Here is a 26361-nt window from a genome sequence, read left to right on the forward strand (position 1 = left end):
CCCCTACCCATCCTCAGAGATCCACCTCATTCAGGAAGCCCCTGTGGACTTTGAAGCCCACTGGATCACCTTGGGTCCAGGTGGCCTGTCATGGGAATTGGCTCTTGGAGGTGGCAAGCCCTTGGGAACCAGGCATTGAGCTGGATCTGGGGCCTGGCATGCCCAGTCCTGACATCATGGCTTCCATGAAAAATGCATAGCTGCTTATTACTGACCCCTGGGCTGTATGTACAAGAGAATTAGGTCAGGCTGAAAATGAGGGCAGAGGTCTGTCTGGTCTGAGTGAGTGAGGGGAGCAGCCCAACAGGTCTGCCAGCCTGGCTGGGGGAGGAAAGGAATGGAACACTTTTCCAGAGCCCCATGCTGCAGCAAAGCTGAGAGGCATAAACCTCCATCTGGGTTTGAGCCCGGCTGTGGCCGCCAGTGAATTTTCAGTCTGTGAAGGAACATTCGTGAGGCTTCTTACGTGTGAGGTGGGGAGGACCCTCCTTCCCAGCCGCAGGTCTGGTGATGGCATGGGGATGGGCAGGGCCCATCCTCAGGAGGTCCCTGTGTGGCTACTTCAGGTGGACACCCAGACGCCCTCCACCTGGCTGCATTCTCTTAGGCCCTTTGTCCTGAAGGGGGCTGTTCCATGTGACTCTTGGGGGTGCTGGGCAGGAGAAGCCCTGAGAACGCCCTGAGCCACCTTCTTTCCGCAGCCAAGAACACTGTGGTGAGAGGCCTGGAAAACGTGGAGGCGCCTGAGGGCGGTGAGGCGCTGTTCGAGTGCCTCTTGTCGCGGCCGGAGGTGGCCGCCCACACCTGGCTGCTGGATGACGAGCCGGTGCGCACCTCTGAGGATGCCGAGGTGGTTTACTTTGAGGACGGCCTGCGGCACCTGCTGCTGCTCAGAAACCTGCGGCCTCAAGACAGCTGCCGGGTGACCTTCCTGGTGGGGGACATGGTGACATCTGCGTTCCTCACAGTCCGAGGTTAGAGTTGTGGGGTCGGGAGGGTGGGCTGGGTTCAAGGGGGGAGGGTGGTTCTCTGCGATCCCTCCCACCAGATACCACGACGCAGGGGTAGGGGGGCGGTTCTGGGGCCACGGGGAGGGGGGGCGTAGTTCTCTGCAACCCCTCCCACTGATACCCCACTGCAAGAGTGTGGGAGGGTGGGGATGTAGGGGGGCGGTCAGTCGCTGAGACCCCTCCCACGGGATCACCCACTGCAGGGACGCTGGGGGTGGAGCTGGGACCACAGGGTGTGTGTGAGTCTCTCAGACCCATCCTACCAAATACCACACGCTGCAGGGGGCGGGGGTGGGTGGGCTAGGGTCACTGTGTGGGAACTTGGGACTCTTCAACCTCTCCCACCAGATACCGGATACCTCACTGCTTGGGTGCAGGGGGAGGGGCTGAGGCCAGGGATGCAGGAGGCATGAGCCTCTTGGAACCCTCCCACGAGATATCACACTGTGGGGTGCGAGGGGGGTGGGGTCCTAGGAGGGGGCATAGGTTACCAAGACCCTTCTCACTGGATATTTGGCTATGGGTAGTAGGCCAGGGCTGGGGCAGCAGTGGGGCGTGGGTCTTGGAGACCCCTCCCACTGGGTACCCAGCTGCTTGGTCAGGGGTGGAGTGCGGGGTAGGGGGGGGAAGCTGGGGCCTCTGGGAAGGGCATCGATTTCTGAGACTTGCCCACAGGAGCATGGGGTGGTAGCCTTGGTGACGTTGATCTCTGAGGCCACTCCCACCTGAGGCTGGTGCCCTCCTCTTCTCGGGGGCTACGGGAGGGGGTGGCATGGGTGTCTCCGAGCCCCCCCCGCCCCAGGCCGCCCCTTGGCCCCTGAGCTCACACTGCCACCCCACCCTGCAGGCTGGCGCTTGGAGGTCTTGGAGGCACCCCGGGACACGGCCGTGCTGGCCGGGGGGCGGGCCAGCTTCAGCTGCACGCTCAGCGAGACAGTGCCGGTGGGTGAGGCGACCTGGTACATAAATGGAGCCTCGGTGCAGCCTGACGACGCAGACTGGACAGTCACCGCCGAAGGCAGCCAGCACACCCTGCTGCTGCACCGGGCCCAGCTACACCACGCCGGCGAGGTCACCTTCGCCGCCCGTGATGCCGTGGCCTCTGCGAGGCTCACTGTGCTGGGTGGGTGGCTTGGGTCTGCCTGCTGCAGCTCGGGTCCAGGGCTCTCGGGGAGACAGGTCGGGGGGCAGGAGGTTTCAGCTTCAGAGGCTGCTGGGGCTCTCCGTGAGCCCCCACGCTGGGTGGCCTCTGGGCACACAGTCTTCCTGTGACTCAAACGCACCTTCCTCGCCCCCGCAGAAAGGCTGGGCTGTGGGGCACAGCTGCTCACAGGACTCTGAGGGGTGGACCACACTGTGCCCCACCAGCAGACGCCAGGGTGGGCAGGGCTGTGGGTGCCGACTGCCAGCCTCTGCACTGACCCTGTGCCTCCTGCCCGCCCCCACAGGCCTCCCCGACCCCCCAGAGGACGCCGAGGTGGTGGGGCGCACTGGCAGCTCCGTGACACTGTCTTGGGTGGCTCCCACGAGTGACGGCGGAGGTGGTCTCTGTGGCTATCGGGTAGAAATGAAGGCAGCGGCCACAGGAGAGTGGCAGCTGTGCCATGAGCTGGTGCCCGGGCCCGAGTGCCTGGTGGGTGGCCTGGCCCCCGGGGAGACCTACCGCTTCCGTGTGGCCGCAGTGGGCGCGGCAGGCGCTGGGGAGCCTGTGTACCTGCCCCGGACCGTGAGGCTTGGTGAGTTGCTGCCTGAGTCCTGGTTTATGAGGGTAGGGGTCCAGCCTGGAGCCCTCAAGGCCTCTCTAAGCTGGGGGTCCCTGCCCGCGTCCTTACTGATGCACCCCTCCTGTTCCTGATCACTCTTCCCAGCAGAGCCCCAGGAGCCCATGCCTGCACCCCCTGCCCCTGAGAGCCGGCAGGTGGCAGCTGGGGAGGACTTGTGTCTGGAGTGTGAGGTGGCCGAGGCTGGTGAGGTCATCTGGCTGAAGGGAACAGAGCGCATCCAGCCCAGTGGGCGCTTCCAGCTTCTCTGCCAGGGTCAGCGGCAGACGCTGTTGATTCGGGACTTCTCAGCGGAGGACCAGGGCGAGTATCGCTGCGCCCCTGCACGGGATCCGGTCTCTGTGGCAGCTGCTGCCTTCCAGGGTATGTCTCCCAGGGCCCAGCGTGCACAGGGGAGGGAGGAGCCCTGGGATATGGAGTGGGCCAGCCCTCTTGCTCACTGGTTCTCTCTCGGGGAACTGCAGGAGGTCATCTTGAGGACACTGCCTCACACCAGGAAAGACTGAGGCCCGGGGTGGGGAGATGCACAGATCGGTATGGCTCAGCCTCCTGTCAGAACCCATATCATTGGCATCTGAGGTCACATCGCTCTCTGAGTGGGATCCTGGCCAATGCAGCCCTTGGTGCCCACTGCTGGTTCTTTAAACCCTTGGATCCCTGTTCTCTGAGCCCCCTGCACTCTGAGCTCCCCTGCACCTGCACTGACCCTGGCCTGGTGCTCCCTGTGGTCATCCCCTCCTGTGCAGGAGGAAGACTGAGGTCTGGCTTGATCAGGGGATGCTGAGGCCTATAGAGGGCCATTCAGAGCCTCTAAAACCTTGTACACATTGTGCATCAGAACTCTTGGGGGCCCAGGCAGGCAGCAGAGGCCTATAAGGGGAACCGTGGTCAGTAGCTAAGGCTGGCCTGGGGTTATGGCTCTGTCCCTGCCTGACTGACCAGTTTCCTGCCCTCCTCAGTGGTGCTGACCCCAGAATCTGGGGATGAGGTCCCCACACAGCCCAGCCTGCCCCCTGAGGCGGCCCAGGAAGGCGACCTGCATCTCCTGTGGGAGGCCCTGGCCCGGAAGCGCCGCATGAGCCGAGAGCCTACGCTGGACTCCATCAGCGAGCTGCCCGAGGAGGATGGACGCCCGCAGTGCCTGCGGCAGGAGGTGGAGGAGGTGGCTCCTGACCTCTCTGAGGACTCTTCCACGGCTGACGAGCTGACACGCACTGGCGAGGCTGACCTCTCACACACCAGCTCTGACGACGAGTCCCGTGCGGGCACTCCTTCCCTGGTTACCTACCTCAAGAAGGCTGGGAGGGCCAGTGCCTCACCACTGGCCAGCAAGGTGAGTCTCCAGCTTGACCTACAAGGAGAGGCCTGGGTCTCTTAGATCTTTGCCACTCTGTCATTCATCCACACGTCATCTATCCACTGTTGTCCGTCGGTCCATCCACCATCTGTTTATCCATTCTCCCACCCACCCACCATCTGCCCATCTGTTGGTCATCCATCTACCCATCCATCGACCATCCACCTACCCATCCATCCATCCATCCACCTGGCTGTTAAAACTTCTTTTCTGAGGAGCTGGAACCTATCTCTCCTTGGTATTCCTCACAACTCTGTCCTGCTCTGGGGAAAGCAGTTTTAGGGAGGGTGGGCTTGCTTTTTGGAAGCAACAGAAGCCATCAGGCATTCGGCCTCAGTGAAGGTAGTGCAGTTGACAGCAGGTAGCAGGCAGCAGGCATGCTGGAGCAAGACATGCAGCTGGGGCAGGAGACCTGGGCTCTGCTTCCCCCTGCCCTGTGTGTGTCCCTACACAATCCTTTCCCTGTCCCGGGCCTCAGGTGCCCCACCTTATCTGCGCACACAGGTTGAGGCCCCAGCAGCGCCTTCTGGGAAGCCACAAAAGCAGCAGGAGAAGCCAGCTTCAGTACCCCCACCACCAGGAGACCTGAGCGTTGGGGACTTGGGTGACCTATCCATGGAGAAGGCAGCAGTGAAGATCCAGGCTGCCTTCAAGGGTTATAAGGTCCGGAAGGAGATGCAGCAGCAGGAGGGGCCTGTGTTCTGCCGCACGTTTGGGGACACCGTGGCACAGGTGGGAGATGTCCTGCATCTGGAGTGTGTAGTGTCCAGCAAGACAGATGTGCGTGCCCGCTGGCTGAAGGACGGTGTGGAGCTGACTGATGGCCGGCACCACCACATTGACCAGCTTGGGGATGGCACCTGCTCTCTGCTGGTCACTAGCCTGGGCCGGGCCGACGCTGGCCACTATACCTGTCAGGTGAGCAACAAGTTTGGCCGTGTGGCCCACAGTGCCTGTGTGGTGGTCAGTGGGACGGAGAGTGAGACCGAGAGTTCCTCCGGGAGTGAGCTGGATGACACCCTCCGCCGGGCCGCCCGGCGGCTGTACCGCCTCTTCCGCACGAAGGGCCCGGCAGAGGTTTCAGATGAGGAGATCTTCAGTGCTGACAAGGGCAAGGCAGAGCCCGAGGAGCCTGGGGACAGGCAGACATACCGCGAAGATGAACAGTCCATCTGCATCCGCTTCGAGGCGCTTGCCGAGGCCCGCCGGGCAGCCACCTGCTTCCAGGACATGTTTGGCACGCTGGACAACAGAGTGGACATCAGCCTGTCAGAGCAGGGGCTGCATGGGGTGGAGATGCGCATTGGCAAGGTGGCCCCCACCCCTGCAGCGCCTCCGGAGCCAGCACTGGCCGCAGAGGCAGGTGAGTCTGCAAGCTGCCTGGGTCAGGGGTGAGGGGAGAGGAAGAGCGAAGGCAGCAGCGGTGACCAGGGTCAGCTGAAAACTCAAGGAGGTTTAGCTCAAGGGGCTTCAGCTTCTGGCCGTTCGCAGGTGCAGCCCACTGAGCTGGGAGGAGCCCTGACTTTGGGGTTAGACAGAGCTCAATTTAAATCCCAGCTCTGCCTGCTACTGGTTAGCCTCTTGGAGCCTCAGAGTTCTGTTCTGTGAAATGGATTCAAGTTTAGGGTTATTTTTTCCCCCATGAGGGTTTCAGATATAATCTGTATAAAAGGTGGGGTTCCACATAGTACAGCCTGAACCCCATGTCCCACTCTAGCGACTAAAGTTAATTAAATAGTCATTTCACTGTTTACTTGCATCTCCCTAGGAACAACAAAGGGAGTATCATTAATAACCCACAGCATCATTCCTCCTCTTTAATTCTGAGCTACTAGCGTGCTTCCAATCCCAGGCAACCGACCTTGGTCTTCCCTTTACTTCTGCTTCCTCCCCATTTCCTGTCTGCTATCTCTCTGGCCTCATGGTAGCTTGGGAACCAGGCTAACAAAGAGAGGATTCTTCTAGAGCATAGGGAGGAGGGAAGAGCTCAGTTGGCAGAGACAGAGTTCTGTTTAGCCGCCCACTCTGTGAGCACTCATGTGAATGGGTGCCGTGCAGATCACGTACATTGAACCGCTGGCAGCTGGGGCAACTTGGGGGAGCCTGAGGCTAACGTGTCGTATGCCCTGCCCATCCCTCCCAGCCCCGGTGTTCCTGACTGAGCTACAGAATCAGGAGGTGCTGGATGGGTACCCCGTGAGCTTTGACTGTGTGGTGACAGGCCAGCCCGTGCCCAGTGTGCACTGGTTCAAGGACGGGAGGGTGCTGGAGGAGGATGACCACTACATGATCAGTGAGGACCAGCAGGGCGGCCACCAGCTCATCATCACAGCTGTGGTGCCAGCAGACATGGGTGTCTACCGCTGCCTGGCTGAGAACAGCGTGGGTGTGTCCTCTACCAAAGCGGAGCTCCGCGTGGACCGTGAGTGCTCATTCAGGTTTGATGGTTCAGGGTGGGATCCTGGCTGGGAGAGGCAGTGCTGGAGACCATTGGCCTCAGGCCAGGCAGGATTTGGGGCTGGAATGTCTTGTGGAGGATAGAGTGTTCTCTTGGAGCCCCCTTGAGAGGTGGCTGGGCTGGGGAGGTACCTGGAAAGGTTTGGAGGTACCCCATGGGCACAGTGGGTGGTTAACGGCACTGTGGCACAATGAGAAATATATATTTGGTCTTTGTCCCTGATTCCTGGCGGGCCCTAGACAGCTTCAGTACAAATATATCCATCTGATTTTTGACAAAAATGCAAAAGCAATTAAATGGAGTAAGGATAGAATTTCAGATTCAAGGATGGAATTTCAAATGATGCTGGAGTAATTTGAACACTCGTAGGCAAAAATATGAACTTTGACCTTATGTGAAAATTAGCTCAAAATGGATTAAATACTTAAATGTAAAATATGAAGCTGGAGCTGAAGCTGAAGCTTTTTTAGAAAAAAGTAGGAGGAGATCCTCAGGACCTAGGGCTAGGAAAAGACTGCTTAGACTTGACCCATAAAAGGAAAAATTGGTAAACTGGACCTCCTCAGAGTTAAAACATTTTGCTCTGAGAAAGACCAGGTGTTGAGGATGAAAAGCTATGGGCTGGGAGAAAATTCCTGCAAATCACACATCTTATAAAGGACTAAAAACTATGTAAAGGAAAGCTCAAAATTAAACAATAAAAATTTTTTAAAAATCCAATTAGAATAGGGGCAAAAGACCTTTCCATACATTTCAAGAGAGAGGACATATAGACGGCAAAGAAGCACATGGAAGATGTGCCTGTTTTTATTTCCATTTCCCTGATGGGATCTCTCATGCATTGCTGGTGAGAGTGTAAAGTGGTGCAGCCACTCTGAAAAACAGTTTGCAGTTGCTCACAAAACTATGTAGTTACTGTATGATCTAACAATTGCCTTTTTTGGTATTTATCCCAGAGAAATAAAAACTCAAATTCATAATAAAACCTGTGCCCAAATACTCATAGCAGCCTTATTCCCAATAGCCAAAAACTGGTAATGACCCAACTGTTAAGCTGTGGTATGGCTAGTCTATGGAATACTACTTGGCAAAGAAAAGGAACAAATTATTAACATGTGCAACAATTCTGATAAAATTTCATTTTATTGCATAAAGTTAAACAAACACACATATACTCAATGGAGTTCGCGTGAAACTTGTGAAATCTGAACAAGATCGAGGGATCATAGCAATGTCACCTTTTATAGCTATGAGACAAGTTAACATCACTGGAAACTGGGTGAAGAGTAAATGGGATCTCTGTATTATCTCTTAGAACAGCATGAGAATCTATAATTCTCTCAACAAAAAGGAAAATAAAACTATTAAATATAACAACAAGTCTATTATCTTAAATAAGACAATATTTTCTATATTTACCTAAGTAGTTCCATTTCCAAGCTCTTTATTTTGCTATGTAGGTCTAGATTTCTATCTCGTAACACTTTCTTTCTGTCTGGAGGACATATTTTAGTAATTTTTGTAGTGTGGGTATATCTGAAAAATGTCTTTATTTTGCTTTTCTTTAGGATATTTTTTCTAGGACAGTTTTTTCTTTCCATACTTTAAAGATGTTGCTCCACCATCTATTAGCTTGCATTCTTTCCAATGAGAAATATGATGTCGTTCTTATCTTTGTTTCTCTGTACATAACTTATCTTTTCTATTGGGATTTAAAAGTTTTTAGATATTTGCACACCATAAAATTCACCATTTAAAAATGTATAATTCAGTGGTTTTTAATATATTCACAAGGTTATGCTACCATCTAATTCCAGAACATTTTCATCATCCCAGAAAGAAACCCCATACCTATTGACTGTCACTCCCCATTCCCCCTCCCCCAACCCCTGGCAACCACTAATCTGTTTTCTGTCTGTGTGGGTTTGCCTATTCTGAACTTTCCATGTAAATGGAATTATACAATATGTGGCTTTTTATGTCTGGTTTATATTACTGAGCTTGTTTCCAAGGTCTATCCATGTAATAAATATCAGTGCTCCATTCCTTTTTATGGCTGAAAAATATTTCACTGTATATGGACGATTTATCCATTCATTGGATGATGTTTATCCATTGGTTTATGGCTGCTATGAATAATGCTGCTATGAACATTCATGTGCAAGTTTTTGTGTGGACATACGTTTTCATTTCTCTTGGATCTATACCTAGGAGTGGAATTGCTGGGTCAGATGGTAAACTCTATGTTTAACTTTTAGAAGAACCGACAAACTCTTTTACACAGCGGCTGCACCATTTTACATTTCTGCCAGCAGTGTACAAAGGTTCCAATTTCCCTACATCTTTGCCATCACTTGTTTTTGTTCATCTTTTCAATTATAGTCGTCCTAATGGATGTGGAGTGGTATCTCATTGTGGTTTTGATTTGCGTTTCCCTACTGACTAATGATATTGAGCATCTTTTCATGTTCTTATTGGCCATTTGTGTATCTTTTTTTGGAGAAATCCTTTGTCCATTTTAAAATTAGATTATTTGTTTTTTAAATTTTGAGTTGTAAGAGTTTTTTGTATATTCTGAGTACTATTGATAGATCCTTATCAGGTATATGATTTTCTTTTTCTTTTTTTTTTTTTTTTGTAATAGATCTTTATTGGAGTACAGTTGCTTCACAATACTGTTAGTTTATGTTTTACAACAAAGTGAATCAGCCATATGCATACATGTATCCCCATAACCCCTCCCTCTTGAGTCTCCCTCCCACCCTCCCTATCCCACCTCTCTAGGTCATTGCAAAGCACCGAGCTGATCTCCCTGTGCTATGCTGCTGCTTCCCACTAGCTAACTATTTTACATTCGGTAGTATATATATGTCGATGCTACTCTCACTTTGCCCCAGCTTCCCCCTCCCCGCTCCGTGTCCTCAAGTCCATTCACTATGTCAAGGTCTTTATTCCTGTCCTGCCACTAGGTTCATCAGTACCATTTTTTTCTTTTTTAGATTCCATATATGTGTTAGCACACGCTATTTGTTTTTCTCTCTCTGACTTACTTCACTCTGTAAGACAGACTCTAGGTCCATCCACCTCACTACAAATAATTCAATTTCGTTTCTTTTTATGGTTGAGTAATATTCCATTGTATATATGTGCCACATCTTCTTTATCCATTCATCTGTCAATGGACATTTAGGTTGTTTCCATGTCCTGGCTATTGTAAATAGTGCTGCAGTGAACATTGTGGTACATGTCTCTTTTTGAATTATGGTTTTCTCAGGGTATATGCCCAGTAGTGGGATTGCTGGGTCATACAGTAGTTCTATTTTTAGTTTTATAAGGAACCTCCTTACTGTTCTCCATAGTGGTTGTATCAATTTACATTCCCACCAACAGTGCAGGAGGGTTCCTTTTTGACCACACCCTTTCCAGCATTTATTGTTTCTAGACTTTTTGGTAATGGCCATTCTGACTGGTGTGAGGGGATACCTCATTGTATTTTTGATTTGCATTTCTCTAATAATTAGTGATGTTGAGCATCTTTTCACGTGCCTCTTGGCTATCTGTGTGTCTTCTTTAGTGAAATGTCTATTTAGGTCTTCCGCCCATTTTTTAATTGAATTATTTGGTTTTTTGATATTGAGCTCCATGAGCTGTTTGTATATTTTGGGGATTAATCCTTTGTCCATTGTTTCATTTGCAAATATTTTCTCCCATTCTGAGGGTTGTCTTTTCATCTTGTTTATGGTTTCCTTTGCTGTGCAAAACTTTTAAGTTTAATTAGGTCCCATTTGTTTATTTTTGTTTTTATTTTCGTTACTCTAGGAGGTGGGTCGAAAAAGATCTTGCTGTGATTTATGTCATAGAGTGTTCTGCCTATGTTTTCCTCTAAGAGTTTTATAGTGTCTGGTCTTACATTTAGGTCTTTAATCCATTTGGAGTTTATTTTTGTGTATGGTGTTAGGTAGTGTCTAATTTCATTCTTTTACATGTAGCTGTCCAGTTTTCCCAGCACCACTTATTGAAGAGGCTGTCTTTTCTCATTGTATGCTCTTGCCTCCTTTATCGTAAATTAGGTAACCATATGTGTGTGCATTTATCTCTGGGCTTTCTCTCCTGTACCATTGATCTATATTTCGGTTTTTGTGCCAGTACCATACTACGTTGATTACTGTAGCTTTGTAGTATAGTTTGAAGTCAGGGACCCTGATTCCTCCAGCTCTGTTTCTCTTTCTCAAGATTGCTTTGGCTATTCGGGATCTTTTGTGTTTCCATACGAATTGTAAAATTTTTTGTTCTAATTCTATGAAGAATGCTATTGGTAGGTAGTTTGATAGGGATTGCATTGAATCTGTAGATTGCTTTGGGTAGTATTTTGACAATATTGATTTTGACAATATTGACAAATTTTGACAATATTGATTCTTCCAATCCAAGAACATGGTATATTTCTCCATCTGTTTAGGTCATCTTTGATTTCTTTCATCAGTGTTTTATAGTTTTCTGAGTACAAGTCTTTTTCCTCCTTAGGTAGGTTTATTCCTAGGTATTTTATTCCTTTTGTTGCGATGGTAAGTGGGATTGTTTCCTTAATTTCTCTTTCTGATTTTTGGTTGTTATTGTATAGGAATGCCAGAGATTTCTGTGCATTAATTTTGTATCCTGCTACTTTACCAAATTCATTGATTAGTTTTAGCAGTTTTCTGGTGGCAGCTTTAGGATTCTCTATGTATAGTATCATGCCATCTGCAGTGACAGTTTTACTTTTTCTTTTCCAATTTGTATTCCTTTTATTTCTTTTTCTTCTTTGATTGCTGTGGCTAAGACTTCCAAAAACTATGTTGAATACGAGTGGCGAGAGTGGACATCCTTGTCTTGTTCCTGATCTTAGTGGAAATGCTTTCAGTTTTTCACCATTGAGTATGATGTTTGCTATGGGTTTGTCATATATGGCCTTTAGTATGTTGAGGTAGGTTCCCTCTATGCCCATTTTCTGGAGAGTTTTTATTACAAATGGGTGTGGGATTTTGTCAGAAGCTTTTTCTGCATCTATTGAGATGATCATATGGTATTTATTCCTTAATTTGTTAATATGGTGTATCACATTGATTTGCATATATTGAAGAACGCTTGCATCCCTGGGATATATCTCACTTGATAATAGTGTATGATCCTTTTAATATGTTGTTGGATGCTGTTTGCTAGTATTTTGTTCAGGATTTTTGCATCTATGTTCATCAGTGATACTGGTCTATAATTTTCTTTTTTTGTGATATCTTTTTCTGGTTTTGGTATCAGGGTGATGGTGGCTTTGTAGAATGAATTTGAGAGTGTTCCTCCCTCTGCAATTTTTTGGAAGAGTTTGAGAAGGATTGGTGTTAGCTCCTCTCTAAATGTATGATAGAATTCGCCTGTGAAGCCATCTGGTCCTGGGCTTTTTGTTTGTTGGAAGATTTTCAATCACAGTTTCAATTTCATTACTTGTGATAGGTCTGTTTATATTTTCTAATTTTTCCTGGTTCAGTCATGGAAAATTGTACCTTTCCAAGAATTTGTCCATTTCTTCGTGGTTGTCCATTTTATTGGCATATAGTTGTTTGTAATAGTCTCCTATAATCCTTTGTATTTCTGCGGTGTCAGTTGTGATTTCTCCTTTTTCATTTCTAATTTTATTGATTTGTGTCCTCTCCCTTTTTTTCTTGATGAGTCTGGCTAAGGGTTTATCAATTTTGTTTATCTTCTCAAAGAACCAGCTTTTAGTTTTATTGATCTTTGCTATTGTTTTCTTCATTTCTATTTATTTCTGCTCTGATCTTTGTGATTTCTTTCCTTCTACTGACTTTGGGTTTTCTTTGTTCTTCCTTCTCTAGTTGCTTTAGGTTAGGGTTAGATTGTTTATTCGAGATTTTTCTTGTTTCTTGAGGTGAGATTGAATTGCCATAAACTTCCCTCTTAGAACTGCTTTTGCTGTGCCCCATAGGTTTTGGGTGGTTGTATTTTTGTTGCCATTTGTTTCTATGTATTTTTTTATTTCTTCTTTGATTTCTTCACTGATCTCTTGGTTATTTAGTAGTGCACTGTTTAGCCTCCATGTATTTGTGATTTTTACAATTTTTTCCGGTAATTGATTTTCAATCTCACAGTGTTGTGGTCAGAAAAGATGCTTGATACGATTTCAATTTTCTTAAATTTTCCAAGGCTTGATTTGTGACCCAAGATGTGATCTATCCTGGAGAATGTTCCATGTGCCCTTGAGAAGAAAGTGTATTCTGCCACTTTTGGGTGGAATGTTCTATAAATATCAATTAAATCTATCTGGCCTGTTGTGTCATTTAAAGCTCATGTTTCTTTATTTATTTTCTGTTTGGATGATCTGTCCATTGGTGTAAGTGGGGTGTTAAAGTCCCCTACTAAAATTGTGTTACTGTCGATTTCCCCTTTCATGGTTGTTAGTATTTGCCTTATGTATGGAGGTGCTCCTATGTTGGGTGCATAAACATTTACAATTGTTATATCATCTTCTTGGATTGATCCCTTGATCATTATGTAGTGTCCTTCCTTATCTCTTATAACAGTCTTTATTTGAAAGTCTATTTTATCTGATATGAGTATTGCTACTCCAGCTTTCTTTTGATTTACATTTGCATGGAATATCTTTTTTCATCCCTTCACTTTCAATCTGTATGTGTCCCTAGGTCTGAATTGGGTCTCTTGTAGACAGCATATATATGGGTCTTGTTTTTGTATCCATTCAGCCAGTCTGTGTCTTTTGGTTGGGGCATATAATCCATTTACATTCAAGGTTATTATCCATATGTATGTTCCTATTACCATTTTCTTAATTGTTTTGGGTTTGTTTTTGTGGGTCTTTTTTATCTCTTGTGTTTCCTGCCTAGAGAAGTTTCTTTAGCTTTTGTTGTAAAGCTGATTTGGTGGTGCTGAATTCTTTTAGCTTTTGCTTGTCTGAAAAGTTTTTGATTTCTCTGTTGAATCTGAATGAGATCCTTGATGGGTAGAGTAATCTTGGTTGTAGGTTTTTCTCTTTCATCACTTTAAGTATATCCTGCCACTGCCTTCTGGCCTGTAGGGTTTCTGCTGAAAAATCAGCTGTTAACCTTATGGGGATTCCTTTGTATGTTATTTTTTGTTTTTCCCTTTTAATATTTTTTCTTTGAATTTAATTTTTGTTAGCTTGATTAATATGTGTCTTGGTGTGTTTCTCCTAGAGTTTATCCTGTATGGGACTCTCTGTGCTTCCTGGATTTGGGTGACTATTTCCTTTCCCATGTTAGGGAAGTTTTCCACTATAATCTCTTCAAATATTTTCTCAGACCCCTTCTTTTTCTCTTCTTCTTCTGGGACCCCTATATTCGAATGTTGGTGCGTTTAGTGTTGTCCTAGAAGTCTCTGAGATTGTCTTCAATTCTTTTCATTCTTTTTTCTTTATTCTGCTCCTTGGCAGTTATTTCCACCATTCTGTCATCCAGCTCACTTATTCGTTCTTCTGCCTCAGTTATTCTGTTATTGATTCCTTCTAGTGTATTTTTCATTTCAATTATTGTGTTGTTCATCTGTTTGTTTGTTCTTTAGTTCTTCTAGATCTCTGTTAAACATTTCTTGTATTTTCTCAATCTGTGGCTCCATTCTATTTCTGAGATTCTGGATCATCTTTACTATCATTACTCTGAATTCTTTTTCAGTTAGATTCCCTATTTCCTCTTCATTTATTTGGTCTTGCAGGTTTTTACCTTGCTCCTTCATCCATGACATATTTTTCTTGCCATCTCTTTTTTTTTTTTTATGAGTGGGATTGTGTTCCTGTCTTACTGGTTTTTTGGCCTCAGGCTTCCAATGCTGAAGTCTGTAGGCTGTTGGGTAGAGCTGGGTCTTGGTGCTGAGAGGAGGACCTCTGGGAGACCTCACTCTGATGCATATTCCCTGGGGTCTGAGTTCCTCTGTTAGTCCAGTGGTTCGGACTCAGACCTCCCACCACAGGAGTTTCAGCTCGTGAACCCAAGATCCTGCAAGCCGCACAGGACAGCAAAAAAAAAAAAAGAAAGAACAATAACAAAGTAAAAAATAAAATTAGACTAGGAAACTAACAGATATGTTAGAAAAAATATAAAAATAAAAATATAGATGAAACAATAACTGGAAGGTAAAACAGAATCACAGTAGTAAAAAAAAGGAGGAGAAAAAAAAAAGGTGGAAAAGGCCTTGGCTATGGAGGGCAGGGCCTAAGCAGGGTTAAGGTTTAGGCAGTGGGTAGGGCCTATGCTTAGGACCCACAGGGCTGGAAAAGGCCCTGGGGGGTGTGGGGTGTGGGGCTTAGGCTCAACAGAACAGAAGGGGCCCAGGAGTGTCTCCTGCCTCTGGTCTCAGGGGGTGGGGGACCCCACCTTGGAGCCCAGCAGGCTTCCTTGGTTCGAGTGGGCGGGGCAAATTCCCTCTGCTCCTTTCCTGCTCCTCTGGTCCCAGAGGGCCCTTCCCACCTTCCTCTCCTGATCTCCCAGGCCTCCCTCCTACATCCCCAGGACCAACCTGGCCTGGAGAGGACCTCTGAGGACATAGGACCTGGCCCGAGAGCTGGGCAGACGTCCCCAGCCGATTGAGCACGGGAAATGCTGGGCCCACTCCCCTCTGATCCAAGCCCCCGTGGGTCCCCCCAGGCATGGGAACCCCTCCCCCCCTCTCAGCCACACCTCAGGGGCGCTGGTCCTGTCCAACCTCCACTTCTCCTCCCCCTCAGTCCCCTCATGTCCTGCTGGTTTGCTTGGGGGTTCTTCCTGTCTCCTTGGGCGTTGGGGTCCCCCACCAGTATCCAGCACGTGCCCTAGTTGTCTCAGATATATGATTTTCAAATCTTTTCTCCCATTCTGTGGGTTGTCTTGTCACTTTCTTGAGTGTTCTTTGATGCACAAAAGTTTTAAATTTTGATGGAGTATAGTTTATCTACTTTTTCTTTGGTTTCTTGTACTTGTCACGCTAAGAAACCACTGTCTAATCCAAAGTTATAAAGATTTACACTTATGCTTTCTTCTCTCATATTTAGGTCTTTGGTACATTTTGAGTTCATATTTGTATATGGTATGAGGTAAGGGCCCCAATTCATTTTTTTCCTGTGGAAATCCAGTTGTCCCAGCACTATTTGTTGAAAAGACTATTTTCCCTCATAAAATTGTCTTGGAACTCTTGTCAGAAACGAATTTCTATTAAATGTGTAGGTTTATTTCTGACTCGCAATTCTATTCCTTTCATCCAAATGTCTGTCATTATGCCATTACCACACTGTTTTGACTACTGTAACCGTGTATAATATTGTTTTGAAATTTTTAACTGTGAGTCTGCCAACTTGGTTCTTGTTCAAGATTTTTTGACCATCCTGAGTCTCTTGCATTTTCTTATGAATTTTAGGATCAGCTTCTCAATTTCTGCAAACATGATCTCTGGATACTTTTTAAGACTTTTTTTTATCATTGGTTTTGAGTAATTTGATCCTAGTCTTTGGTGCAATTGTCTTTATTTATATTCCTTGTGCAGTTAATTGAGCTTCTAGGAATTTTGGGTTAATAGTTTTCATTAAGTTTGAAATTTGGGGGAGGCATTATTTCTTCAATTATTTTTTCTTTCCCCCTTCATTTGGGAACTTAAGTTACACATAATCGAGCCACCTGAAGTTGTACTACAGCTTACTAATAATCCTTTTCCATTTTTATTAATAAAATTCTTCTTTCTCTATGCATTTCATTTTTCATAGTTTCTATTGCTATGCTTTTATTTTCACTATTCTTTTGTAGTATCTAATCTGCTATCAATCCCATCCATTGTATTGTTTATCTCTAGAAGTTCTACTTGAGTCTTTTTTATATGTTCTATATCTCATCTTAACTTTTCAAACACATGGAATACAGTTCTAATACCTGTGTTAATGTCCTTATCTCCCAGTTCTAACATCTGTGTCAAATCTGACTTGGTTTTGACAATTGATTATTCTACACATTATAGGTTGTGTGTTTCCTGCCTCCTTGCATGTCGGACAGTCTTGGCTGAATGCCTGACAGTGTGAATTTAACCCTGTTCGGAGCTGGATATTTTGTGTTTCTGCAGGTCTTCTTGAGTAATACGGTGTGTTACTTGGAAGCAGCTTGATCCTTTTGGGTCTGGCTTGTGTGATTTGTTATGTGGGGCCAAGGCAGTGCTCAGTCCAAAGCTGATCATCTTCATCTGCTGAAGTGAGAGTGTTCCTGAGTACTCAACCTGATGCCCTGTGAATTATGAAAGTTTCTAATCTGACTGTAAACAGACATTATTCCAGCCCTCGTGCTCCTCTGGTGCTACTTCCTCTAGTGCTTTCAGATGGCTCTTTCCTGTGTGCATGTGCCAATCAGTGCTCTGTGGCATCCTCGAGGGAGAGGGCCCTCTCTCTGTGCAGCTTTCTTTTCTCTGGTTTTCTGTTCCATGGGCACAGGCTGCCTTTGTCTCGCAGGACATCAGCTGTCTCCTCAACTCAGGGTCTGCCTGGCTCTGCCTCAGTTTCCTTTTCCTGTAAACTTAAGTCAGGAAGCTGGGGCAATTATAGGGCTCACTGTTGTTTCCTGTCTCTCATACATCACTCTCCTTCATTCATCTTAACCATTCTGATGATTCTGTACCCAATTCCAATGTGTGTGGGGGTTTTTTTCCCACAGAAAGAAATTCTCTGAGACACCAGCCGAGTGCCCTACAGTTCAACTCAATTCTGACACCATCCACCTGGAAATAGCATCAGATCCCATAGGTTAAGGGCTCAGTCCCACAAGGCTGCCTCCCCCACCACTTCAGATATCAGCTGCAAGTCCAGGTTGTCACCTGTGCTTCTGGCCAACATGCTATAAATTAGAGGTTCCAATGACCCCCTTCCTTGGGTTTTAATAATTTGCTAAAGTGGCTCACAGAACTCAGAGAAACATTTCACTTACTAGATCAGCGCTTTATTATAAAAGGGTATAACTCAGGAGCAGCCAGATGGAAGAGACATATAGGCAAGGCACGTGGGAAGGGGCAGGGCCAAGCATGCCACTCTCCCCCAGTGTCCATGTGTTTACCAGCTGGGAAGCTCTCTGAACCCTATCCTTTTGGGATTTTATGGAGACTTCATTACACAGGCACAACTGATTAAATCATTGACCATTGGTGATTTAAAAAAAATTTTTTATTGGAGTATAGTTGCTTTACAGTGTTGTGTTAGTTTCTACTGTACAGCAAAGTGAATCAGCTATACATATACACATATCCCCTCTTTTTTGGGTTTCCTTCCCATTTAGGTCACCACAGAGCATTGAGTAGAGTTCCCTGTGCTGTGCAGTAGGTTCTCCTTAGTTATCTATTTTATATATAGTATCAATAGTGTGTATATGTCAATCCCAATCTCCCAATTCATCCCACCCTCCCTTTCCCCCTTGGTATCCATAGGTTTGTTCTCTATGTCTGTGTCTCTATTTCTGCTTTGTAAATAAGATCGTCTATACAGTTTTTTCAGATTCCACATATATGCGTTATATACGGTATTTGTTTTTCTCTTTCTGGCTTACTTCACTCTGTATGACAGTCTCTAGGTCCATCCACATCTCTACAAATGACCCAATTTCGTTCCTGTTTATGGCTAATATTCCATTGTACATATGTACCACATCTTCTTTATCCACTCCTCTGTTGATGGACATTTAAGTTGTTTCCATGTCCTGGCTATTGTAAATAGTGCTGCAATGAACATTGGGGTGCATGTGTCTTTTTGAATTATGGTTTTCTCAGGGTATATGCCCAGTAGTGGGATTGCTGGGTCACATGGTAGTTCTATTTTTAGTTTTTTAAGGAACCTCCATACTGTTCTCCATAGTGGCTATATCAATTTACATTCCCACCAAAAGTGTAGGAGGGTTCCCTTTTCTCCACACCCTCTCCAGCATTTATTGTTTTTAGATTTTGTGATGCAGGCCATTCTGACAGGTATGAGGTGATACCTCATTGTAGTTTTGATTTGCATTTCTCTAATGACTAGTGATGTTAAGCATCTTTTCACGTGCCTCTTGGCCATCTGTATGTCTTCTTTGGTGAAATGTCTATTTAGGTCTTCTGCCCATTTTTTGATTGGGTTGTTGGTTTTTTTGATATTGAGCTGCATGAGCTGTTTGTATATTTTGGGGATTAATCCTTTGTCAGTTGCTTCGTTTGCAAATATTTTCTCCCATTCTGAGTGTTGTCTTTTCGTCTTGTTTATGGTTTTCCTTTGCTGTGCAAAAGCTTTTAAGTTTAATTAGGTCCGATTTGTTTGTTTTTGTTTTTATTTTCGTTACTCTAGGAGGTGGGTCAAAAAAGATCTTGCTGTGATTTATATCATAGAGTGTTCTACCTATGTTTTCCTCTGAGAGTTTTATAGTGTCTGGTCTTACATTTAGGTCTTTAATCCATTTTGAGTTTATTTTTGTGTATGGTGTTATGGAGTGTTCTAATTTCACTCTTTTACGTGTAGCTGCCCAGTTTTCCCAGCACCATTTATTGAAGAGGCTGTCTTTTCTCCGTTGTATATTCTGGCCTCCTTTGTCATAGATTAGTTGACCATAGGTGCATGGGTTTATCTCTGGGCTTTCTCTCCTGTACCATTGATCTATATTTCTGTGTTTGCGCTAGTACCATACTGTCTTGACTACCGTAGCCCTGTAGTATAGTCTGAAGTCAGGGAGCCCGATTCCTCCCGCTCCGTTTTTTTTTTCTCTCAAGATTGCTTTTGCTATTCAAGGTCTTTTGTGTTTCCATACAAGTTGTAAAATTTTTTGTTCTACTGTGAAAAATGCCATTGATAATTTGACAGGGGTTGCATTGAATCTGTAGATTGCTTTGGGTAGTATAGTTATTTATTTATTATTTTAGTATAGTTATTTTGACAATATTGATTCTTCCAGTCCAAGAACATGGTATATCTCTCCATCTGTTTGTGTCGTCTTTGATTTCTTTATCAGCATCTTATAGTTTTCGGTGTACAGGTCTTTTGCCTCCTTAGGTAGGTTTATTCCTAGGATTGAACTCAATCTCCAGCCCCTCTCCCCTCCCTGGATGTCAGGGGGTCCCAACCTTCTAGTCACATGGTTGGTTACCCTGGCAACCAGCCCCCATCCTTAGGGGCTTTTGGAAAATCACTTCATTAACATAAAAAACCCCACCTCTGTGCCTCTCCTCACTTAGGAAATTCCAAGGGTTTAGGAGCTCTGAGTCAGGAACAGGAGGAAGACCAAACATATATTTCTTATTATAAATCATAACATCATAACCATTGTTTTGTGTATTGTGTTTGTTTTCCTTTGGTTGTTTCAGGGGGCCAGTGTCTTAGTTCAGGCTGTTATAACAAAGTACCATAGACTGTGCAGCTTAAATAACAGAAATTTATTGCTTAAAGTTGTGGAGACTGGAAGTCTGAAATCAGGGTGCCAGCATGGTTGGGTGCTGGTGAGAGCCCTCTTCTGAGTTGCAGATGGCCATCCTCTCACTGTGTCCTCACACGGGGGAAGGGGCAAGGGGGTCTCTTCTTATAAGGGCACTAATCCCATTCATGAGGCTCCACCCTCATGACCTCATCTAAGCCTGATCACCTCAGAAAGATCCCATCTTCAAACACCGTCATGTTGGGGGTTAGGACTTCAGCATATGAATTTTGGGGGGACACAACATTCAGACCTTAGCAGATGATAAATCCAGCCCCTCTTCTCCATTGTGGCTAGAAGTTGAAGTCCCTGCTGTTGGTTTTGAGGCCTGTGTTATCCTTGTTCCTTAGTTGGCTGGAACTGGAAGATGCTGTTGTTGCCACTGTCTCCTATTTATGAAGCCCAGTATTTATAATTTGTTGGGTCTTGTAGTTAGTTATAGGCCTGGAAACATGGTCTGGTAACAGCCTGGGGACAAGGAGGGGCCACAGGATAGCTGTGTCCCCCATGCCTTCTGACTCAGAAGTGTGAGTGGCTCCCAGGAATGGCTGTGCAGTGAGAATCAGGTAGCCTCTGGGGTGGGACCCGTTCCCCAGGCAGATGGGGTGCAGGCCTCGCTTCAGCTCCACCCTTCATCCTCAGTGACCAGCACCGACTACGACACTGCTGCGGAGGCCACGGAAACCTCGTCCTATTTCAGCGCCCAAGGCTACCTGTCCAGGTAGAGGGCCATGCAGGGGTGGTCCTGGGCCCTTTGAGGGGGTGGCAATGCTGGCTTGGACTGACAGAATCCAAATCCTGGAGCCTTCAACCAGGCCACAGCAGTCTCTGTCCAGGAAAGAGGAGACCTCAGAAGCCATCCACACTTGACCCTGGTCCCCTCCTGTCCTGGACCCCTCACTGGTCCATCTCACATCTGCCCCTTCTTTGTTCTCCCTGCCAGCCGGGAGCAGGAGGGCACGGAGTCTACCTCAGAGGAGGGGCAGCTGCCGCAGGTCGTGGAGGACCTGAAAGATCTCCAGGTGGCCCCCGGCACACGTCTGGCCAAGTTCCAGCTCAAGGTGAAAGGTAAGGGGGAGAGGGATGAAGGGCAAGGAGCTGCTTCCCACCAGAGGGAGGGTTAGGGTTAGGGTTAGATCACCCAGGGGTCTCTGAGGGCCTATGGAGGGCATGGTGCCCACTGGGCTGTGGCCCTGTGCTAACCACTCCCCCTGTGGCCCCAGGCTACCCCACGCCTCGACTGTACTGGTTCAAAGATGGGCAGCCCCTGACTGCATCTGCACACATCTGCATGACGGACAGGAAGACACTGCACACCCTGGAGATTGTCTCGGTCACCAGCGAGGATGCTGGCCAGTACTCGGCCTACATCAGCAACACCGTGGGTGCTGCTTATTCGTCTGCTCGGCTGCTGGTCCGAGGTGGGTGCAGCAGAGCTTGGTGTCCACACCCAGGTTGATGTCCACCTATAAACCATGCTGTGGCAAGCCTGGGAGCTAGGGCCCAGTGGTCACTGCCCCTGTGTGCAGAAGTCACGGGTGGCCAGAAGCTGGCTCCCAGAGAACATGGGCCCTTAGAGGGCGTGGGGCCCATGAAAACTGATCAGCAAGCAGGGTAGCTAGCTGGTGGAGTAGGCCCAGGCAAACATGGGGCCCTCCGTAGACTGCAGAGGAAGAGGCAGGTAGTAATTTGGGGAGTAGAGGTCTGAACTTCCTTATTTTCCAAAGTTCTGAGCACTACAAGGTGACTCCAAGTCTTGCCCAAATCTGCCCTGGTCTAGGGACCCAACACTGCCTGCGGCATTGCTTCAGTGTGGCGTTTTGAGCACAAGCATCCCCGAGTTGGTTTCAGAGCAACGCCCCAGACTCCTGGGCAGGCATGGGTAACATTCCATCTGGTCCGTGGGGACTGAGTGTGAATTCCATGTCTGCATGACCAGGTTTAGGAAAGGTGCTGTGTGTAGGAGTGGGTGGGGCCACCCTCGGGACTCACACCCTGCTAGGCAGGCCCACTCAGGGGAGGGGGCACCTTGGTGCTGTAGATCTGACTTCTGTGCTTTCTTCAGGCCCCAATGAACCAGAAGAGAAGCCAGCATTCGGTGAGCCGACCCCAGAGGGCAGAGGGAGGGAGGGTGGGGTGGGCACTGGGAACAGGTTCAGTGAGGGTGCGTGAGGGGGACGACCACGTGGAACTGGGGCTCTGCATTGGTGATTGTTTACCACTAGCCGCCCCATGTCTCTCCAGATGTACACCAACAGCTGGTACCACCCCGATTCCTGGAGAAGTTCACCTCCAAGAAAGTGAAGAAGGGCTCCAGCATCACCTTCTCAGTGAAGGTTGAAGGTGAGATGTCCTGCCTCCCTGTCCCACTCAGGAGAGCCCCCAGGGAGGTCCCCTCCCTGCCCCCACTCAGGACCCTCCTAGGGAGGCTCAGAGGTGACCCCTGCCTCCCAGAGCCACCCTCCTGGTGTGGGGAGACTGTCCACCATATACTCCTGCCTGCAGGAGACCCACCCCCAGCTGTGCATTGGCTGCGGGAAGAGGCTGAGCAGGGTGTGCTGTGGATCGGCCGCCACACGCCGGGCTACACAGTGGCCAGCTCTGCCCAGCAGCACAACCTGGTCCTTCTGGATGTGGACCGACAGCACCAGGGCACCTACACCTGCATCGCCACAAACACTGCTGGCCAGGCCCTCTGTTCCGCAAGCTTGCACGTCTCTGGCTGTGAGTGGGCATGGGTGACCCAGCCAGGAGTGGGAGAGGGGCAGTGTGGGTAGTGTGCAGCCTCAGAGCTCATGGGCCAGCTCCCACCCCCACCCTGTGGGCTCCGCTCAGCTAGCTGAGACCCTCCTAGAAACACCCCCTCCTAGAAACACCCTGCCGCCCTGAGTGGTTTCTTCCTGGGTCCCTCTCAGCTCTTCCCAGCGTGGGTGAGTCAAGTGCAGACCCCATTCCCGTCCCTACCAGTGGTGGGATGACCGTGGGCCAAGTTGGGACACTGGGCACAGTCTTCCTCGGGGCTCCAGATGACAGGGCCAAGGCCCCCTGGGGGGTGGTCCAGGCATCCCTGACAGGGGTCCCGATCAGAATCAGAGCTCAAGGGTATGAGGTGTCATCCTGGTCGCTCACCCTGTTCTCCTGACAGTACCTAAGGAGGCTGGGGCAGCGGAGGAGCAGGCCAGGGTGAAGGAGGCCCTCATCTCCACCTTCCTGCAGGGGTGAGTGAGGGGCTGCTCAAGAGCCAGAGGGGCCAGGAGTGAGGTCCCGGGAGTGCGGATCCTGGGAGTGCAGGTCCTGGGAGAGTGGGGTCCTCGCCCTGGGCGGGGGGGGGCAGTGCTGCTGCTGGGGAGGGAGCCCCATCACAGATCCCAGCCCAGCTCTGCCCCTCTTGGGCCATGTGGCTTGGGTCCCCATTGTAAAGAGAGGACTTCCCCAGGGCCCTGTGGCATCCAGGCCCACTGCCCCCAGACCCTCTTTTCTGTCAGGCCCTTCAGGATACCTCCTCCCCCTTTAGGACCCAAGCTGTTTCCGAACAGATGTCGGAGCCTTCAGGTTTCACTGACCTCGCTGGGCAGAGGAAAGGTACGGGCTCGGTGGGCACACATCTGTGCGGGGTGGGGGACAGGAGGTGTGGAGGAGGCTGCCCAGCTGGCAGGCCCCAGGACCGTGAGGCTCCTCCGGACCGTGTGGCCCTAGGAACACCTGCTTGCCTAGCTCTGGGCTGGGCCTCCCTGCCCTCTTATGGGCCTAATTCTGAGCTTTGGTTGGTCTCCGGGCCATTTCTGACCCTCGAGGATGTGGAAGCTCGTGGGGGCCCCTGGGCTGTGCCAGCCCTTGGCTTAGAGCTCATGTCCCGGGGGCTGTATGGATGCCTAGGAGCAGGCAGCTTCTGAGTCAGGGCTGGCATGAGGGCAGTTCGGGGAGGCGGGTGCTGGATATGCTGCCGGCAGGGCCCCAACTTTGTCTGGGCTTCTCCCCTTGCCCCCAAGCTGGGTCCCACTACTCCCAGTCTCTAAGTGTGCCTGCCCGCTGACATGTCCAGCCACTTCCTGGCCACCTGCACAGGGCCCCAGCACCTTGGCATATTTAAAAAATTGTTTTATGGAGAATACTGAGTCTGCACAGAAGTTGAGAGGAGGGAGCTGTGCACCCCATGTACCCATTGCCCACCTTTGGGATCACTTCTCCACTGACCTGCTTTGTTAATTTACCCATCCCTCCCTTCCCTGTGCTGCCCCCATCCCAAGCCGCCCTCATTCCCCCTTAACCCCAGCAACTCCTCCCAGCCCCTCACACCTGCAAAGGATCCCACTTCCATCAAGGTCAACCTGAAGCCATCAAACCACAGCTGCCAGGGGTCTGGCCCCCCAGCCCTCGGGCCACAATTTGGGGTCCTGCCCCCTGCCTTCAGTGTCCAGAACCTGCCCTCATATTATACTTCCTGGCTGAGCTCCCTGTGATCTCCGTCCCTTCTGAGCCCCTTCCCAGACCAGCGGCCAAGTGGCCAACAGGAATGGAGGTGGCACAAACCCCACTGGGGACCCCACAGCTCCAAGCTCCAACCCCAGCCTGACCATTTACCCAGCTTTGCCCTTAGCTGCCCCTGCCCACTGCCTTGCAACCATGCTGGCTACCTGCTGTCCCCTGACTGCCTGCTCTCCCCACAACCACCTGCTGCCCCCACTGTCATCCCTGAGTTTGTGGTCCCCTAAGTCACACCTTGGCTCAGTTGCCCTTGAGCCAAAGAGACCCCTAGTTGTGGTCAGCCTTCCCTGCTTCTGGCAGCTCTGGCCCAAGTCCCTTGGCTCCTCTGACCCCCAAGCCCAGGATGGGCCTGGAGGCAGGTGTTTGGGCGCATCTGTGGAGCACACGGCTGGCTGAGCTAGGGTCTGGCCCCCAGGAGAGCTCCCGGCAGCAGAGGCCTGTGGCCACCTGTCCTTGGCCGAGGTGGGCACGGAAGAGTTCCTGAAGAAGCTCACTTCGCAGATCACAGAGATGGTGTCAGCCAAGATCACACAGGGTAAGGGTAGCTGGTGATGGAGTGAGGTCCAGGGGTGGCCGTGACTGAGCCCCCAGGACTGGGGCCCCTCCTCACATGAATGCCCTGTAGACCCATGGGAGGGCAGCATGGGGGGCAGGCCCTTCAAAGGCATCATGTGCCCTGTGTCCCCTAGCCACACTGCAGGTGCCTGGAGGTGACAGCGATGAGGAGTCCAAGACGCCGTCCGCGTCCCCCCGGCATGGCCGGTCACGCCCCTCTTCCAGCGTCCAAGAGTCATCCTCAGAGTCCGAGGATGGAGACTCCCGGGGAGAGGTGCATGGGCAGGGGAGGGGTGGGGCAGGGTGGGCAAGGGGGTATGAGAGTGTCGGGGGCAGATTGAAGGTGGAGTTGGTGTAGGGGGCCGGGGGAGCTGGGGCAGAGGAGGTGTGGGGCACACACCTGAGTGGCCAATATCACCACTGTGACCCAGAACACCCCCAGCACCCCAGAGGTTCCTCCTTGTCCCCTTGGGGTGGGCCACCTGGCACTCCCGGTAGGATTTCCATCAGTAGAGATGGGTTGGGCCTGTTCTAGAACTTCATGGAATCTCAGGATGGCTGCTTCTTCTCCACTTAATTCCAGAGGCCTTGTAGCCTGGGGCCTTGGGAGGCCCACTGGCCCCTCTCCGGGTCTGACTCAGTGACTTCCCCCCCAGATCTTTGACATCTATGTGGTCACGGCTGACTACCTGCCCCTGGGAGCTGAGCAGGATGCCATCTTGCTGCGGGAGGGCCAGTATGTGGAGGTGCTGGACTCGGCGCACCCGCTGCGCTGGCTTGTGCGTACCAAACCCACCAAGTCCAGCCTCTCTCGGCAAGGCTGGGTGTCTCCTGCCTACCTGGACAGGCGGCTCAAGGTACCTGGATGGCTGGAAGGGTGGTCCTGGGGTTGTACCCCTCTTCCCCATGAAGGTGGGAGCCTCGCCCTGGAAGGACAGGCTAGTGCTCAGGCTGTCTATGACCCTCTCCTGTCTCTCAACAGCTGTCACCTGAGTGGGGGCCAGCTGAGGCCCCTGAGTTCCCCGGGGAGGCTGTATCGGAGGATGAGTACAAGACGAGGCTGAGGTGAGGGACCACCAGGCAGGAGCTGTGGGAAGTTGGGTTCCTGTGGGGGGACTCCAAGATGCTAATTACACCCAAATCCCCTGGGGCTGGCCTCTAGCCGGCGGGACCTTGCCTGGAAACTTCGTGTGGTGGGGCTGCCTGGTGTGTGAGGGTGCCCTCCCTCCACCAGCTTTCCAGGCCCATTCTGAAAGTGGGCAGCAGG

General features: G+C 49.4%; 1 protein-coding gene across 1 annotated transcript in view; it reads left to right on the forward strand.

Moving 5' to 3' along the window:
* OBSCN (obscurin, cytoskeletal calmodulin and titin-interacting RhoGEF) overlaps positions 1–26361 on the forward strand; it is a 158023-nt gene that overhangs the window by 113349 nt on the left and 18313 nt on the right. Inside the window, exons 49-67 of the mRNA XM_061190097.1 lie at positions 702–974; positions 1858–2133; positions 2459–2746; positions 2879–3154; positions 3751–4124; positions 4653–5511; positions 6292–6570; positions 20697–20775; positions 20998–21122; positions 21278–21475; positions 22120–22152; positions 22299–22397; positions 22560–22778; positions 23200–23272; positions 23569–23636; positions 24958–25074; positions 25229–25368; positions 25751–25951; positions 26077–26159. Of these exons, the coding sequence (XP_061046080.1) occupies positions 702–974; positions 1858–2133; positions 2459–2746; positions 2879–3154; positions 3751–4124; positions 4653–5511; positions 6292–6570; positions 20697–20775; positions 20998–21122; positions 21278–21475; positions 22120–22152; positions 22299–22397; positions 22560–22778; positions 23200–23272; positions 23569–23636; positions 24958–25074; positions 25229–25368; positions 25751–25951; positions 26077–26159 (4060 nt within the window). The remainder of the gene's footprint in view (positions 1–701; positions 975–1857; positions 2134–2458; positions 2747–2878; positions 3155–3750; positions 4125–4652; positions 5512–6291; positions 6571–20696; positions 20776–20997; positions 21123–21277; positions 21476–22119; positions 22153–22298; positions 22398–22559; positions 22779–23199; positions 23273–23568; positions 23637–24957; positions 25075–25228; positions 25369–25750; positions 25952–26076; positions 26160–26361) is intronic.

Source organism: Eubalaena glacialis, chromosome 4, assembly GCF_028564815.1.
Source record: "Eubalaena glacialis isolate mEubGla1 chromosome 4, mEubGla1.1.hap2.+ XY, whole genome shotgun sequence".
NCBI lineage: Eukaryota > Metazoa > Chordata > Mammalia > Artiodactyla > Balaenidae > Eubalaena > Eubalaena glacialis.